The 19,171-nt window shown below is 37.6% G+C and overlaps 2 protein-coding genes across 3 annotated transcripts in view; one reads left to right on the forward strand and one right to left on the reverse strand.

Moving 5' to 3' along the window:
* Positions 1 to 3,669: 3,669 nt before the first annotated feature.
* On the reverse strand, positions 3,670 to 8,186 carry LOC146486209 (somatostatin receptor type 2-like). The gene is made up of 2 exons (XM_085095905.1): positions 8,064 to 8,186; positions 3,670 to 5,120 (listed from the first exon to the last, which is right to left on the reverse strand). The coding sequence occupies exon 2, from the start codon at positions 5,116 to 5,118 to the stop codon at positions 4,138 to 4,140; it is 981 nt and encodes a 326-aa protein (XP_084952031.1). The 5' UTR covers positions 5,119 to 5,120; positions 8,064 to 8,186; the 3' UTR covers positions 3,670 to 4,137.
* A 3,919-nt stretch (positions 8,187 to 12,105) lies between these two features.
* LOC146486210 (uncharacterized) overlaps positions 12,106 to 19,171 on the forward strand; it is a 13,494-nt gene continuing 6,428 nt past the window's right edge. Inside the window, exon 1 of one of the 2 annotated variants that reach the window (XM_085099456.1) lies at positions 12,106 to 12,189. The gene's annotated coding sequence lies outside the window, so the exon portion shown is untranslated. Of the gene's footprint in view, positions 12,190 to 14,641; positions 14,822 to 19,171 lie in introns of those variants that run through there. The other variant, XM_085099448.1, reaches the window with a different exon arrangement.

A 19,171-nucleotide genomic window follows, 5' to 3' on the forward strand; every position in this document is an offset into this window, starting at 1 on the left:
CAATTTCTGTGTCTTTTGGTTGGCACTAAGCTACGAACGCGACAGCACAAACTATCTCCGGTAATTGCGTTCGTCTAAACACATAATTCGTCGCATGTCCATCTGTAATCCAGAAGGTCTGTAGATCTAAGCCCGAGTTCGTCGCACACAGATTATGCGTCTAGTCTTGCATACACCGCATTACATTTGTAGACCATTTGTAGTTAGTAACTTAATTGCATTTTTCTTTTCAGAAAATTTTAGGTTTACTGATAGAACGAAAGAAAGAAAGAGGGATGTGGGAACGACAAAACTAAGACGTCAAGATTTAAAATTTAGGGTTGGTAGTTGAAGAATGGATCTGATCACTTCGAAACGTTGCCATCCGACCGTATTAAGGGAGAAAAATATTTTAATATTTAAATTAAATATCCTAATTTAAAGTGTGTGCTGACGATATACACTGTAAAAAGAAGATGAAGTAAACATGCTATATCACCGGACACCACCTTCATTAACAACCATTCGAAGTGATTTTTCTTACGATCAAAAATACATCTTGCCCTAAGGGAATTTTTGAGTCTGATAAGAAAGAGTTTAAAGATTTTTTTATCTTAAATCTATACTCGAAGGGAAAAAATAATCGAATCTTTTTATCTAATAATCAGAAACGGAAAGATAATTAGGTCTGTAATTGTGATGTTAAATTTACAAATCACGGCAAAAGAAACCACTTTCAGATTCTGAATCGGGTCGCAGCAAACGTTTTCAAGAAATATATTATCGACAGAATAATATTATTAACGCTTTATTGACATATTTTGACAGCTGGTTTTGACTATACTTGGAAGATGATACCATACAAGAATTTCACATCTTCGTCATTGTTTTTTATAGTTTTTGTTACAAACACACACTTTGTGGTTTTGCCAAAGTGCGAAATTAAAGCCAGTGGGGTTCTAATTCCACAAATTTAAAAAACAAACAAATAATCCTGTGAATTGCTAGAGGAGACTTCACATTTCATACCACTTTTCATATTTGAGATCTCTGAACGATTTGAAAGCTGCCGGCGAAGCTAAATTGTCGAATTCATTAAGATGAGTTTTTTTTATAAGAAAGAAGGAAAGATTGGTTTGAGAAAAAATCATTTCCGTTTATACAATGGAAGGATCGCAATCGAAATCGATAAAAATGCTTGCCGTAGTAAGCGGATCCCATGGAAGCACGATAGGAAATTAAAATACATATTAATAAGGTGTGTATTCTTTACTGGAGAACATAGTTGTAATCATGAATTTATAATAATAGATAAATTTATAAATTTGTATAGCACATAATTCCATGGCGAGATGATCAAATGCGCTTTACTGTATGGGGACACTCTACAGATCGAACTGGAATTTGGAAATGTGTGAGTCAATGATCTAATATACCGTGATAAAACAAAACGACACTGAAAAAAGTATATAATTAGTAATTTGATGCGAGGAATAAACCATAATTGACAACAATAATCTTATGAGATCACCGACTAGCAGTGTAATTACAACGTTTGAGCAAAAGAACTGTAATTATTACCCGTTGAGCTTGGAGTGACAAATAAGCTAGAGTGCCCATCACGAGCGTGCAAGTAGCGTTCGATTTTTGCGGGTGAAGTAGTCCAGGATTTACGCTTTCCGAAGTAACTACCTGTTGACCTCACAACTTACCTCACAAGACCTTCGCTCTCGTCCCAGTATCCGCGTGGTCATAAAGCGAAAAAGGCACAGAACCCCATTGAAACACTTGGTACGCAGGCTAGTCCGGGTGTGCCATTGTAAAGGGTTGTTCCTAGAGGGGATACTTCAAAACAAGGCTGGACACCTTATGGTGCTTACATAATGTAGTATTCTTATTCGCGATAGCCCTGAGGCGAGAACAAAAGCCTTTTTTATAGGCAGAGAACTGAGAGTATAGAGCTCATTTAGGTAGAGAATATCCCGGTGTTGGGGGCTTGGCACTGATCTACACTATTTAGGCCGAAGCACCGCTTTGAAAACGATTAGCTGCCATTTGTTGTTTCATCTTCGTCAGCTAGCCATCTTTGGTCAAGGCGTACCCTAATTTGGTATTTTAAACTTCTCTTGCCGTTTGAAATAAGATTTCTGTTATGTAAAAATCATAAGGTGCACAACCTTGTTTTGGAGTGTAACAACCCACTATAGAGTGTGGAAAAATAGTAAGGAGTGAGCCTTCAAGGGAAGAGAAATGAAAACCGTACGTTGATATTCTTATTTATGTCTACACATTTTTAAAGATTTTAGAGCAGTTCTCAGTCTTTTAGTATTCTTGCAACTCGCTGTTCTAATTGTTTTACTTATTAATTCGGAATTCTATCAGAAAGTAGAACTTATGTTATCGAGCACCGTTGCCGGCATATAAGACTATGAGAAGTGTCCCACTAAGACTAACTTGAAGTGCAGCTTCATAAAAGGTGGGCTTACATGCAATGTTATTTCCAGTGGCTATGTTCACAAATTTGAATTCAGAGCCAGACCTGCAGGGCATAGCCTGGTTGGTTGCGAAATTTTTCTAAGTTACTAGAACCGACATCAAGTTTAAAAAAAATGTCGTGCCTACGTATACTAACAGATAACTGACAGTAGAACCCCGGTAACTCGAACTGAGTCTCAATTCCCTTGGATTTGTCCCAACTTTTCAGTCATTTTTACTCGGTTAACTCGAACTCGGATAACTCGAAAACCCCGCTAACTCGAACTAAATTTCGTTTCCCTTCATCAAAATTTACCCTGGTAACTCGAATTTCTGGTTCTTATAACTCGCCACGGATGCCCATTGAGATATCCATTAGCTTTTCTTATCGTGTGATCGAATTCTAACACTAAATCAAAGACTGGAGCAATTTGATTTTAATTAGTGCAACGAACAGATACAAAATGTATTAGTTTCTCGTTAAATAAGTTTAATTTGCACTACCAAAGTGCTGAAAATCAATAAACTACTAATTACTAACCTGAAAAATTGAATATTTTAATCGACCCCGATAACTCGAAACCCCGCTAACTCGAACAGTTTTTCGTTTCCCTTCAAAACATCAGAGTTCGAGTTACCGGGGTTCTACTGTATATAAAGGGGCTAGGGCACGCAAGTTAGGCAAATTTCACATTGACCAACAGATTTCATCATGTAAATATAAAGCTTCTGTCGAAAATGTATCAGGAAGTACATAAACAAATGTCTTATTCATTATTCCACTGAAGTGGCTGTGTTATTCATTATTGCAGATTTTCCAAACCCAAATATTCATCATTCATTTTTTGTTTAATCCCGTTTTTCCGCATTATTCAGCTTCCACCCCCGACAGAGTCATAATCACCTTTCAGCCGATAAACATTTTTTTGGCCAAAGGCCACGATTTCTCAGTCCTAACAGCCTGCGCACGAACTCGAACCTCGCAAAGCAAGAAATGTATGGGAATTGGTATAAGCTCGCCTCCAATTTCTCGCCTTACTCATCCCAAGATGGCGACATTTACCGCGACACAGTCTATAATCACATTTTATTACTAATATTTCAGGAAAATAACTTTTGAATTTTACACGTAACGTTCTCTGAAAGAATTTAAGCTGGTACACGTTAAGCAGTCTCCACTTTAACTGAGTAAATTTACGATTTCTCCTGCCTTGAACTCTCCCTACCCCACTCTACAAAGGCTCTTCATTGGTGGGGGAAGTAGTGGTGATTGTGGGCGAAGGGGGGAGGGGTGGAGGAAGGGGGCTGTTCAACTGAGAACAGAAGATATGATTAGAATAAGAATAACAGATAGATTTAACAACAAATTTTTGAAAGCTAATATTTCCGATTTTGATGTAATTTCAGTTGCAATCTGACTGACTCGGTGCAACCTATGTAACAACGAACAATTCACTCCGGCTGATTGATAAATCATTAGAAGAGTAAATTGTCAACGCTTTGGAAATCTCATACATATTTCGACATTGTGAACAAAATGCACAGAAATAGTAGCATAAGATATAATAACACGACGAGTAACAACGACATGCCAAAATGCGAAGGGCTTGAACTTACTGACGCCTTCACATAAAACTATTCGCGGCATGCATCCCCTTTTACATATCAACTCGTAATTAGAACTCAGCGATTAGACCGGACTGACACCTTAGCAGAAAGCGGAACATTTAAATCAGCGGTTGAGGGGTCAGCGGCATTTCTGTTGAACAGATGCGTCAAGGATTCCTTGAACTCGGGAATTTTAACAACATACAACACAGGATTCAATAGAGAATTGGAATAATGGAGAAATTTGGTGAAATAGAACGCGTGGGCGTCGACATTAAACATCCCAGGGCTTGAATTGTAAATCATGCTCATGACAACAAAGGGTAGCCATGCCACCACGGACACAGCCGTTACAAGGAGGCAGATGCGGGATAGTGAAGATTCTTTCTCCATTGCCCTTTCTCTTCCGACGCTTCTGTTCACGATTTTCACCTTCCTCCAAATCACGAGGTAAGAGATGCAGATTATCAGGAGCTGCGCCGAGAGGAATGGGACCCACAGAGTGACCATCATATTCTGCGTGGAGGAGTGATAGTGAAGCACGAGCAGATGGATTGACGGGATACATCCTGCTGTAGCCCAAGCGATGATGGTGAGGAGCACATACCAGCGTGATTTCAATGCACGGTAGCAAAATGGCCGCAGAGTGGCGTACAGCCGCTCGAGTGAGATCATTGTGAGGAAAGCGATGGAGGCAAATCCTGCGAACATATCGAAAAACAAGGCAACGTCCCTGTTAATTGCAAATGTTGTTTTCCATACTTTAAGTGCTTTACCGAACGGGAGGATGAACTGTGGCATGGCTAATGCTCCCACAAGCCCGTCCGAGATGGCCAGGTTGATAATCAGGTAGTATCGCCTCTTGCGGAGCTTTCGGCTGCGTAGGAATACTACAGTTGTAAGCAGATTTCCTATGGTAATTAATACAGCTTCCAAAATGAACAGAGTGCACCAGAATATCGCCTCAGGTGCTGTAACATAGACAGAAAGGTCTGACCCATCACTGACAACTTTGTCCTCATGAGGTGTTTCGATCATGGCTGCTGGACTACTCATATCTGTGAACAAAAGGAGAAAAAACATGGAGACTGAATTCGTATTTATTGTGTCTAACACAGTAACTCTTTAAGGGGCTCGTCTATGTTACCTAACTGTTAGGATCACATGCAATCAAAAGAAACATATCTAATATAAATATTAAAATCTCATATCCGTGATAAACAAACATCATGCAATAGGCTACAATTCATTAACAAGTTAAAAAAGAAAAGTAAATCAAGGTGGCTTACTACAGTATTTTTGACAAAATAAATATCGCGCGCGCGCGTACTGTCACGTAAGCCCCGCGCGAGTAGAAATCACGCGAGCTCTCAAGGTAAACCCCAAAACAAACATGGCGGCCGCGAAAAAAATTTTTCAGTTTGGTTTGCCCTTTAGTAAATTGTTTGTGAACGGTTGTTCCCCCGGCCGAAGAGTCATAACTGGGCTTCCCTTTCACAGACGTTGGAGTCTAGACTTTCGAAAAATATTGTTTTGCCCCGTGAAGGAAGTTTATCGTGCTAGCACAGTGTTGCACATAATTATAAACAAAGCGATTCCTGAGAGACGTTGAATGAATTGACTGTAAAATGTAAGGTAGCTGCTGTTTCAATCGCTTGCTGGGCTCCATAAAACAAACCCAAAGTCAGCTCTCGCGAAGTTCACTTGCTTGGTTTCACATGAGTTCGCAGAATGATCATTCTCGTTCCCTGAAGAGCTCGCGGTGATTTCACTGCTACTGCGCGTGCGGGTTTTCCCCGAAATTAGCGCATGCGCGATACAACTTTCATTGAGGTCGCAAAAAGAGACTTTTAGGCGCCAAATTCTCAAAAAGTAGTCGTACAACCCATGCCCAAATTTTGAGAACTGGCAAAACTCACCAAGTATTAACCTCAGGCAGTTTTTTGTAGAAATCTGTAAGACAGATTTTTATTAATAGCTAAATTACGGCATTTTCCTCTGGGGTGAAAATTCTGTCTAATGGATTTTTGTTTTCTTTTGCAGAAATGTTTATTCATGGCTACTCTTCAAATCCTGAAATTTTGAGCTAGGGTCGTACGGCTAGTTTTGGAGGAGGAAACGTTCAAAACATCTAGTTTCCAGTCTTTCTCCGAGAAATCGGCCTGCTATTTTTGTTGTTTTTGAGCTTGTCAAAATCGTTTTGAGATGAAAATCATCTTTTCTCACTGATAAAAACGTCTTTAAAAGTTTGCTTTTAAAAACACTAAGTGTCGTGACCACACGCAGGTCAGCCGGCAGTCTGTTCCATAAAGTCGATGCAACAAAATACATTTTTACAGATAACATTTATTTAGCATTTCCTGAAATCTTGCAGTTCATATGAGCCGATAAGCGTAAAAAAATGTCACAGAGCTAGCGTACATAATGGCATAAAGAAACTAATCCAAACGGCCTAGAAAACCTCCATTTAGTAAATTTAAGTATTTCCTGTCACGATCAAGATTGAAAGGTCAACACCTACCAGCAGAGCGATCTCACCACATTTTGATCAAAAACGGGAAAATCTCTCAGAAACACGCTGAAAGAGCACAATCTAGCCCGAGGTGTTCAACCTTTAACTGAGAGAACCGCTGTTCGTGTATTTTTAGGCTATAGACTATAACGAGAAATAGTTTGTATTTAGAAAGTTTCTGGGTATTTTTGAAACTATTGGGGGTGAATTCAGATATATCTTTAGGTTTTTGCCGTAAGGGACTTAGCACCATAACTTTGGTTGTCAGCGGTCGCACAGACCACGTTTCAAAATGGCGGACGAGTGAAAAAAATCGTTCTCCCTGAAAAAAGGCCACAAAAGTAATTTCTAATCCGCAAAAGGTCCCCAATTCAAAAAACTTCAACCCAGAAAAGGTCTTCGCACCTCTCCAGCACTTAATATACCTGATCACCTCTGTCCTGGTGAAAATTAGGGCTTAACGAAATTTATGCCACTTCCGTTAATGCGAATTATTGAAATTTCATGCTAAGCTGCCGTTTATTTCCTGTCATAAGGTGTATCACACAAAAGACAAAATAATTCTGAGGAGTTCCCCCACCCCCTCCCCCCTTCGCAGATAAACACTTTTGCCGAACATGATGGCAGACAAATTGTTTTATGATTTATGTGAAAAGCCGGAAAACAATTAGCAGGCATTAGTCGGAAATCTATATAATCTGATGATCGTATAGATAAGGGCGGACAGAACACTGTTCTGTAGTGTGGAACAGACAAAGGATTCAAGGACCCGTCTGCTGTCTACTTAAAAAATCGGTTCTTATTTTTGATCGTTATACAAAATCTAGGAGCAAATGCAAAGTCGAAAAACTAATTTGACCATAGCGCAGTAGATATAACATTTCATTTCCGAAACTTAACTGAGTATGTCATGACTACAGGGAGAGTAGAGACAGCTCTAGGAAATACAAATAATGTGCCTAATGCCTTTAATCTGTCTTAGAATATTGTGCAACAAGTATTAAGAACATTCAAGAAAATCCAGTTTGAGTCCAGCCCTTCGTTCACTACTCATTCCTTCGCAGAGAAATGTTCGTGTTACCTTGATATTTATTTCTGGGTTCACTTTTGGCGACCGAAGAAGATGTGGAGCAAGCCCTGGAGCAAGCCAGTGGCAAGCGTGCGCGAAGCATTGATTTAACGCGTCCGGTGAAAACGTAGTTTAAGATGCGTTGACACTTGATATGATTAAGTGATTTCAGCCATCTGATAGCTTAAAGAACTAGGTTTCAATTTCCTTACAGAAAGTTCGCAAAATTACGATTGCCCAGTGAACTTCAAGGTTCAAGTTCAACGGTTGCTGTTGGCCTTTCGCAAGTTCCAAATTGTGTCATTCTTGCTACAAATCTCTACTGCAAATCAATCGAAAAATAACGCGAAAGCCCAGTCTAATATGTGGTGAAGGCCGCCGCATTACAAACAAATCAAACGAGATTTCAAATACACTTACCGAGTAAAGCTGTTTAGCAGCAAAGACTTCCATCTCAGTCATCAGCGATAACAAAACTTCAGCTTTTAAGCGACCGTGTTTTCATCGACCAACAAAACTTAACGGTCTTCCTTGAGTAATGAGAGTTTGATGGCTGAAATTTTTTATCAGCCAATCAGGCGCACGTAACGGGAATTGCTGAATGCAGACATGTTCATCAAAAGTGTGCATTCAGTCATCAGACAAAAATTCACGTTATCTCGATTATAATTAAATTGTTAACTAAACCAGGATATTTGTATAACAATAACTTTTGTCGGGGAAATATATTATACTGATTCATATCATATCATTTGACACACTGTTCTGCCGACTGCAACCGCAAAAGATGACAAAATTAGGTGTCGTCCCACACACACACACCTCTTCTTTCTATTTTAGAAACTACCTTTTGTTTAATTTTAAACGTTTTCTAACTTCTGAGGCAATGCTGATGGGAATCGATGTTTACACGTTGTCTTATCCGAAAATCAATTTTAATTTTAGCAGTAAGGATAATGAAAACTACAACAAGATATTTGGAAAGTTATTTAAACTTTAAAAAAAAAACAATCAAACAAACAAACAAACAATAAAGCTAACTAAATAAATAATTGCAAAAATCTCGTGTGCGATGAACAACTGTGTTGTTTTAAAATGATGGCAGGCTTTTGACTCGCATTTTTTAATCGAATCTTAGCCTGACTCTTGTAATGAATTCTGGAGTGTGAAAAGCTTCTGTCTATTGGACAGTTTTTGAGTAAACTGTAGGTCGGCTTAGCGATGTTCTGTTTTGTTTGTCTGTTGTACTTATTCACGATTCATCTCATCCAAAATGGTCTACATCGCCGAGCTATCCAGGAGCTAACTTCGTAGGGGAGGGCCGAGTTCAATGGCGTAAGGGGGCTGGGACCAGATTCCAGCACTTTTGACCGGCCGGTATATATTTCATGGTAAGGTAGGGGTGACTATAACATGAAATACTTACCATTCGACCCTTATCATTTGATACAACAATAATGGCTAGGCGCACTTTACAGTCAACCCAGGTCACGCGTGAACAGTATTTCCAAGAATGAAATGAACATTCGAATTTCTCTTTGTAATGTCCGACGTGTGAATGGAATGTTGGACATTTCTCTGGAAATCGTTCCGAAAAAGACGCATTAACTGAAAAAAAAAAGATTCAAAATACTTGGGAAACAATTGTTATTCATGAAATATTCAATTTTGCAGTGCAAAGAAAAATTCACAGCTTTATACCGTCAATAAGCTAGGGAAATTTCTACGAGAAGTCTGAAATCTCGTTGGCGATTTTCAAAACTGACATGTAAATTTCAAAACTCCGTTCAAATTTCAAAAATATCGTTCACGCGTGACCTGGGTTGACTGTAACTTTCTTGGAAGATAGAGAGGAGGGAACGATTGTTTTATATTTTATTTATACATTCTTTACACCAAATGTGATTTTTTTTCAACTCAGGAGGTCGAGTTTGTAAGCGCAAGCAAAGTTTTGGTTCCCGGAGTTAAATCCTGAAAAAATGGCAAGTAATTCATGGTAAGGTACCATAAAGTCACCCATATAACCCTAACCCTAACCTAATTCTCCATATAGTCACCTTTACCTTACCATGAATTGTATGCCGAAAATAAATTTGGAAAATTCATTTCAAATGACAGTCTACATTAATTCCTCACTGTAGAGCTGTTCCAGTCAGATTTCACTCATTTAGTTCATAATTGCATTCGACATAAGGAGAACGCATACTATTCGTGTCGCTTCTTTCTGGATGCTGTGCGATTTCAGGGTTTGGGCGCCATCTTGGACTGGCTGACCACTCGCGTCGATTTCATGCGAGAGCTTTGAATCCCGCAAGCTAAGTGAAGTCCCATGGGTTGACTCGCTTCGGTCTGGATGCCATGCGATTCTTAGGGTTCTTAGGTTTCTTGGACCGGCCGACGACTCGCCTCGATTTCATACGAGGGCCTGGAGCCCATGAATCAAGTCCATTACCAAGATGTTGAGCTACTAAACCTTCTCTGAATATTTCAAGGCAATCAGTACAATGAAAAAAAATTATTTTCCTAGAGATCGAACACACTTTACTAGTCCATAATTATTACTACTTTTTAATAGATTGCGCAATATTAAATGTGACGCAGGTGGAGATCAAGTTGCACAACATGGTAGGCCTGATTTGATCAGAGCCCAGGGTCCCTCCTCTTTCCGTCCTTTGAGAGAACCTGGGAACGAGGTTGTGATTTCATATGGTTATGTATGAGATTCGGTTAACCACTTTTAGGTGTATATTTTAGGAGCGATATTGTGTGTTTTGCTCACAGAAAATGCGCGAATAGGGAGCTCTCTTTGTCTTCTTTCAGTTTTCTCTATTCATGGAAATAATATTTAGTTATTCATTTTTTTCATGTGTCGAACCACCCAGTACTATACTGCAAGCGAAATATCGAATCCATTGCATTTTTTACTACTCCAAACTCGCCCAAATTGCCTTGGTTGATCCTGGAATCCATCCACATAGCGGCCAGAGAGTCAACTTTACTCGTGGACCTCCATGTTTGCTACGCAGCATGTTTGGCGACTCAGTCAACATGAAACCACCTAACACCTCTGTTTCTTTCAGAGGTTTGCCTCTACCCACATTTCAGCTTAATGATGCCAGACCGGGGGCTTCTGCAGAGGAAAATGGCTCAAAAAAATTATAAAGCGATAAACTCATCGAATTCGAGCTCTGGCTCGATCTTGCACTCACTTGAACAAACAACAACCGTCGTGTGCATCACGCGACGATAAACTCATCCGTCGTGTGCATTACGTGACAATTTAGCCTGAGCCCATAGTTTCTTAAGACAGCAGTTATTTTTATGGTATCCCCGTATATGGAGAAATTAAGTGGTTCAGACTATTTATTGCCGAACAACTAATGTTGACTATGTCATAAACGTACGTAGTATTCCATAAAGTTATTTTTTAATTGTGTTCGATTTTACAAGCCAGGTTCCAGCCTCAGTTCAGCTAGGGACATGTGACGTACATTTAATTTTGATGGAAACCACTCGGCCAGAAAAAAAGAAAAACAACAAAAACACTCCAAACCCTTATAAAGCGATAAACTCATCGGATTCGAGCTCGTGCACTTGCTCGAACAAACAACAACCGACGTGTGCATCACGTGACAATTTAGCCTGAGTCCACAGTTTCTTAAGACCGCAGTTATTTTTAATGGCATCTCCGTATATGAAGAAATCAAGTGGTTCAGACTATTTATTGCCAAACATTTATTGAAAAAATAGCACACACCCGGGACTCGACGGGTTAAAGATGCTCCGTCCGTGTTCTTTTTTCCAAGCGACACAAGCCTTCGGAAGGAATGATTCAATTACACAACTTACTTGATTAAAAACTTGTGTTCTCATTGGAAGTTTTAGTTTCTGTTACACTATGATTTCCCTTCTCATCTACGAATTTTATTAAAATTGTACAGTTGTTGTATAAATATAGCGCACTTCAGCTTCAGCGTACATTTCGCAGAGGATATTGAGCAAGTAACTTACAGTGAGGAAATTCGTCCTAACTTGGAACAATTAAGGTTGACTTTGTCATTGACGCAGTCCTTTTCCTTCTTTAAGCAACCAATTCCCTTTCGCAATAACAGCGGAGATATTTACATACAAGTGTGCATCCAAAACAAATTCATGTAATAAATTCTAAAATCATGCAGTATCAAAGGAATAGCGGATTGGACTAACAATCGGAACGTATACATTAGGAGATAAATGTTGTATTTCTGGGAATCACTTAATTGACCACACATATTATCAAAAGAATGGGATCAATGGAACAACAATTTTTTCCAGATATACCCAGTCTTTTTCAAAATCTGAGAATTGCTTAGAGATAGACAGAAGCGGATGGTATCATTCAATTACTCAACTTGATTACAAGAAAATCTTTGTTATTTTTTTTTTATCCCGACATCTTGAATGTTTTCAATTAAAATTGTATAGATGTTGTGTTCATAATGTTGTTTAACATTATGATGAGGATATTGATCCAGTAACGTTGCGATAAGAAGCTTCGTCTTAACAGGTCAGTATACGGAACAATTAATGTTGACTATGTCATAAACGTAGTATTCCATAAAGTTTTTTTAATTGCGTTTGATTTTACAAGCGAGGTTCCAGCCTCAGTTTTAGGGACATGTGAGGCACATTTAATTTTGATGGAGACACCAGAAAAAACCCTCCAATGTCGGCAGGATATAACTAGCCAAGTTTATTGTGGCCCAATTCCCGTAGAAATATAGAACAAAATGCGGAGACAGAAAATGCAATAGAAAATCATTGGGAAGAGAAAAATCGTAATTTCGAGTATTAAGAGAAAGTCGTTGTGATGCCTTGTAATCGAAAACTGTTTCTGATCCAGTCTTAATGCAGGTACTACATCCGAAGAGAAGCGAACAAATTGGATTCCGCAATCTTCCACATCACAGTGGGGCACTGATTGTGTCTGGTAGTCCTCATTAATTGTTTTCCTACAAAATAAACAGAGGGATTCGTTCAAGTAAATACTTGGGAAGTTTCACAAATAATGGCTTGCTGGTGTGGCGGTATACTTTGGTATTCTTAATCGCAAATGATTGCTTTCTGATTAAATCGGCCGTCGACTCATGATCCGTGGGGTAAATTGCATTTTTAGTGAATGGAGTAGGTCAGATCTTCAGCGCTGCTGGCTTTAATATAGCCGGGCTCCTTTGGTCAAGCAACAATTTCGGTGAGAGCTCTTTTATCATTGGTATAAGTATTAATTACTACTGAAAGATCGAGTCTTCTAAGGTGAAGGCCTATCTTTCAACATACCATTTTTATAGGCGTTTTCCGCCGGTTTGCAGTAATATTCTAAGGTTTTGGCTTCTTTCTATAAAAGACTTATTTGTCAATATGATGATATAATACGTCTCCCAGCTGTGAAGTGTAGAGAAGTAAGGATACTTTTTTATGCGATCTTGAAGCAAAATTGCGATCCTTCTGTTGCCTATCTTACTGGGGGTTTTGTGACCACAACTGTTGTTTCTAGATGATGTTAAGTGTCTGCCCCTTGATTTTTTCAGACTCCTTTAACTAGTGTTCTCCCTAGCACTAATCAGGAGCACTCAACGATTCGTTTCTGTGCAATTATGAAGAAACACTAGTGTTATTCTGTTGATTCTCGGTTTGGTCTCTATCCTGTATGTATCATGTCGCTGTCGTGTTAAGTTTTCCACGCAGTCCGATTAGCCTTGGAGACATTTGAGCCGGATAGTTTTGGCTCATTAGATCTTTTATAGATCCTGCCTACATCTGCAGCATTTTCGTTGTGCGTTTCCTTGCTTATTGTTTGCTTTGATAATATTTAGTTATTCATAGTTTTTTTTTATAAGTGTCGAGCCACCCAGCACTACCAGCGAAATATCGAATCCATTGAATTTTTTACTACTCCAAACTCGCCCAAATTGCCTTGGTTGCAATTGGTACTGGAATCCATCCAAAAAACGGCCAGAGAGTCAGAGACAACTCCACTCGCAGGCCTCCATGTCTGCTACACATCATGTTTGGCGACTCAGTCAGCATGAAACCACCTCACACCTCGGTTTCTTTCAGAGGCTTGCCTCTACCCATATTCAAGCTTAATGATGCCAGACTGGGGGCTTCCGCAGAGGAAAATTGCTCGAAAAGAACCTCATAAAGCAATAAACTCATCGGATTCGAGCTCACACTCGCTCGAACAAACAACAACCGTCATATGCATCACGTGACAATTTAGACTGTGCCCACAGTTTCTTAAGACAGCAGTTATTTTTATAGCATGTCCGCATATGAAGAAATCAAGTGGTTCAGACTATTTATTGCCAAAAAATATATTGAAAAAAATAGCACACACCCGGGTCTCAAAGGGTTAAAGATGCTCCGTCCGTGTTCTTTCTTCCAAGCGACAAAAGCCTTCGGAAGGAATGATTTAATTACACAACTTGCTTGATTAAAAACTTGTGGTCTCATTGGAAATCAGTTAGTTTCTGTTATACTATGATTTCCCTTCTCATCTACGAATTTAATTAAAATTGTACAGTTGTGGTATAAATATAGCGTACTTCAGCTTCAGCGTACATTTCGCAGAGGATATTGAGCACGTAACTTACAGTGAGGAAATTCGTCCTAACTTGGAACAATTAAGGTTGACTTTGTCATTGATGCAGTTCTTTTACTTCTTTAAGCAACCAATTAGCTTTCGCAATAACAGCAGAGATATTTATATACAAGTGTGTATTCAAAACAACTTTAAATAAATTCCAAAATCATGCAGTATCAAAGGAATATCGGGTTGGACTAACAAGTCAATCGGTACGTATACATTAGGAGATAAACGTTGTATATCTGGGAATGTCTGTTGACTACACATATTATTTAAAGAGTGAGATCAATGGGACTAAAATTTTTTCCAGATATACTCAGTATCTTCTTTTCCAAAATTTGAGAATTGCTTAGAGATAGACAGAAGCGGAAGGTATGATTCAATTACACCCCAACTTGATTACAAAAAAATCTTTTTTATCTCCTTTTTTTAAATCCGACATATTGAATTTTTTCAATTAAAATTGTATAGATGTTGTGTTTATAATGTTGCTTAACATTATGATGAGGATATTGATCCAGTAACGTCGCGATAAGAAGCTTCGTCTTTACAGGTCAGTGTACGGAACAACTAGTAATGTTGACTATGTCATAAACGTAGTATTCCATAAAGATTTTTTTTAGTTGTGTTCCATTTTACAAGCGAGGTTCCAGCCTCAGTTTTAAGGACATGTCACGCACATTTAATTTTGATCGAGACACCAGAAAAAAATCCTCCAATGTCGGCAGGATATAACTGGCCAAGTTTATTGTGGCACAATTCCCGTAGAAATATAGAACAAAACGCGAAGACAGAAAATGCAATGGAAAATCATTGGGAAGACAAAGATCGTAATTTCGAGTTTCAAGAGACAGTCTTTGTGGTGTCTTGTAACCGAAAACTGTTTCTGATCCAGTCTTGTAGATACCACATCCAAAAGGAAGCGAACAATTAATCAACAGTGATTTGTCGTTTGGGACTTTTTCAGCTGGCATATTTTTTATTTCTCGTCTATTCGTGAATTGCGATGGAATTTTTTGTTGAGTAAACTTCTCTGCTGGTTGTTATTCTTCAAAACTATAACTTGTTCCACGTGGTCATATATAGATTAGGAAGATTAGGAGCAAAGGAAAGCCACTGTAAAAACAAAGAATTATAAGCACTGTAGATAGTAGGTTGCCCAGTAGTCTTATTCATTTTCTCCGCGAAAAAGAAATTCCTCTTGCAGTTACTCCAAAGACTGAATTGATGATAAATCCGCGGTTGCCAATTATAGCCGCCCATTATTGTTTAATAAGCTATCCTATCTATCAGGAACTCCGACTAAGAAGCTGAAGAAGTTTGGCAGCGAAATTACAACCCTCCCAGTTTCGCACTCCTGGCAACTGACCTCGCGGCTCACACTTTGAATTTTCTCGAGCAAGGCTGTCAACTTCTTACTTATTTGCATTTGTGTGTTTGTCAGCTTTGAGGTGTAGGACTGTTTTGCTTCTATTTCTTCTTGAAAATATTTTTTGAGGCATAATAGCAAATATTGCTTTTTTTCTGTCAGTATGCCACCCTCTCCTGATCACCATTGTAAAATGATTACGTTATTTGATGAATTGAAGGAACAAAGGAAGTTCACTTCGGTTGTTGCGTGCACGTGAGAAGTCATCTCTTAATAATAAATAGCAAAAGAGAAAATTCAAAAGATGAAATATGAAAATTAATCTTTATTAACTGAAGGAAAAAGGACTTTTCTTCGTCCTATCGTACCGCGTGGCTTGGAGTTGATTTGCTTCTTTAACTGCCGATTTCAAGTTGGTGGATTTTGTATTCCTTCAGGTTATTGCTGTTACAGTGTTCCTGTTTTCGTTTTCAATAGAAATTTAAAATTTCTACAAAGCAGTTTAGAGAAAAGGTAAATATTTTCCACTATTTTCTGGAGAGAGGTGACTTGATCCTAGAGTACATTTTAGGGCACAATTTTACTATCAAATTCTGTTATCAATTTAAGAGATAATGATTAGAGAATTAAGCGTATGTTAATATAGAAAAAATAAACAATTTTGGAGATAAATTTCGTTTGGACATTAAAACCTGTAGTTTTAAAAAGTTGATTCCTTGTTATTGTTAATGCTACAATTATTGGAACAAGAATGGCCTACCTCATCAAAAATGTATTCACAAACCGCTCATCTTCTCAGATAGTTTACGTACGCCTTATTTTATTTTGGGTAAAAATGTACACTTCGATAAAACTTACAATGATATTACCCTTCCAACAATTTATTTTATTAGCAAATTACACTATTGAATTTTTTCAGGAAAACAACATGCAAAGAAAATGGTTGAAACCGGAAACTAAAATCTAGACTGAACTGCAGCCATTTGTTGAATCGCAATCTGCAATCCAAGACTTTCTCGGCTTACCTTCATGATAGGGCACCGATGTCTGGTAATTCTCATGAATTGCTTTCCTACAAAATAAACAGAGGGTTTTGTTCAAGTAAATACTTAGAACAGGAAGTTTCACAAATGGGTCGCTGGTGCCGCCGTATTGTTTGATATTCTTGTTCATAAATGATTGCTTTCTGATTAAATCTGCCGTCGACTCATGATCAGTGGGCCAAATTGCATTTGTAGTGAATTGAGTAGCTCAGATCCACAGCGCTGCTGGTTTTAATATAGGCTCCGTTGGTCAAGCAACAATTTCGGTGAGAGCTCTTCTATCATTGGTATAAGTATCAATTACTACTGAAAGATCGAGTCTTCCAAGGTGAATACCTATGTTTCAACATACCATTTTTATAGGCCTTTTCCGCTGTCCGCAGTGATATTCTAAGATTTCGGTTGCTTTCTATAAAAGACTTATTTGAGAGTATGATATAATACGTCTTCTAGCTGTGAAGTGCAGAGAAGTTGAGATACTTTTTATTACGATGTTGAAGCAAAATAGGAAGGCCATCTTACTGGGGTTTGTGACCATAGCCGTTATTATTATTATTATTATTATTATTAATAGTAATATAATAATATTAATGATAGTTTATTCAACCTGTTTGCAGCAATAGCTGAATTACAAGGCGGGTCATTAATTACGTACAAATATATCGGACACATAAATATAACTGTTAATGTTAATACATATCACATTTCGCTATTTTAAACAAGATTCTGGTATTTGATGGTGCAAAAATTTCCAAATCTGTTAGTTCTTGCGGAGGCAGCCACAAAAACAGATTCTCCTGTTCTAAGGGCATACGGTCTTGTGTTCGCAACTCTCGGCATTAAGCTTCGTAGCAGGTCGGAAGAGGAGTAACTTCGCTTGAGAAATGTTATACACGCATCCTCCCTCCTCTGGCACAGCAAGATTAAGCCTGACTTCTTAAGCGCGTCCTCAAAGCACAGAGAACGAAAAATAATTTTCAGCGCCCTCTTTTGTATTGACTCAATTTGATCACTAAAATAATGTATAAACTTTACTAAAAATGACCCACTCTTAACACAACCCCATGCGCTCCTAAAAATTATGTACATTTTCAGCAAATATAAAATTCTCGTATTCAAATTCTTGTGATATAAGGATAAACATGTTGAACGTGAAGCTTTAAAATTTTTATAAAAAGAAAAAATATATTTTCAATTTGCATTGAAAAACAAAGAAGATATTCGTTTCTGATATATATCATACACTAAAATGTGAAAATTCCAAAACCCCTATTAATCCTAAATGTGAAGAATGTTAACCGTTTTAATCCTAAAATCTCGCTAGTTGCTTATCGATTTCAAAGTCGGTATCTGTAATGTTCAGCGGTGCTCTATATACATAATTATTATTTACATATTATTATTAATATTGTTATTATTATTATTATTATTGTTATTATTATTATTATTATTATTATTTCATAACAATTTTAGTCTTTGAATAGTGGAAAGCAAATTGGTCATATGAATGACTTATATTTTTTTAAAATTTATTATAATAATTATTATTTTTTCAAAAAAATGTGTTCTTGAAAAAAGCTGTGTTGTGATTCGAAATACTCTCTTTTTTAATCGAGATGAATTGTAAATAGGTTTTACTAGTTCTTTTCTCTACTTTTAATTTGTAAATATCAATTTTGCTTGGAATATTTTAATAAAGAGATTATTATTATTATTATTATTATTATTATTATTATTATTATTATTTCATAACAATTTTAGTCTTTGAATAGTGGAAAGCAAATTGGTCATATGAATGACTTATATTTTTTTAAAATTTATTATAATAATTATTATTTTTTCAAAAAAATGTGTTCTTGAAAAAAGCTGTGTTGTGATTCGAAATACTCTCTTTTTTAATCGAGATGAATTGTAAATAGGTTTTACTAGTTCTTTTCTCTACTTTTAATTTGTAAATATCAATTTTGCTTGGAATATTTTAATAAAGAGATTATTATTATTATTATTATTATTATTATTATTATTATCATTATTGTCATTATTTGATAAGATTATCTCATTTTGGGTTTTTAGTGTTGTTTTTATATTGCCTTCATTTATATGTAAACTAGTAATAGTATTAAATCACGGATTAAAAAGTGCGGTCGACATGCCAATTTGTATATTGGAGAGAGAGGACTTGTGTGGGTGAAATCTTCACGTAAAAATGAGGCCAGATTCTTGCATCAAAATGAGGCAAATTTGCACGACAGATAAACAAAATGGCCGCCAACCTCGATTTGTTCCGCATGCATTTGCACAGGCAGCCCAACGCAAACACAAAATTACACTTGCGGTCTCCCATTGTCACCCTCTCTCCTCCGCAGAGGCTCCATCAGTGGAGAAACGTAGAAAAAAGGAGGGGAAAGGAAGGAAAACGGGGGAAATAAAAAATCGGGGGCGCGCTCTTTTCTTCTCGCTCCTCAGCGTCCCCCGCGCGCTTTAATATTTC

This window comes from Pavona decussata, unplaced genomic scaffold, assembly GCF_977016875.1.
Source record: "Pavona decussata unplaced genomic scaffold, jaPavDecu1.1 SCAFFOLD_21, whole genome shotgun sequence".
NCBI lineage: Eukaryota > Metazoa > Cnidaria > Anthozoa > Scleractinia > Agariciidae > Pavona > Pavona decussata.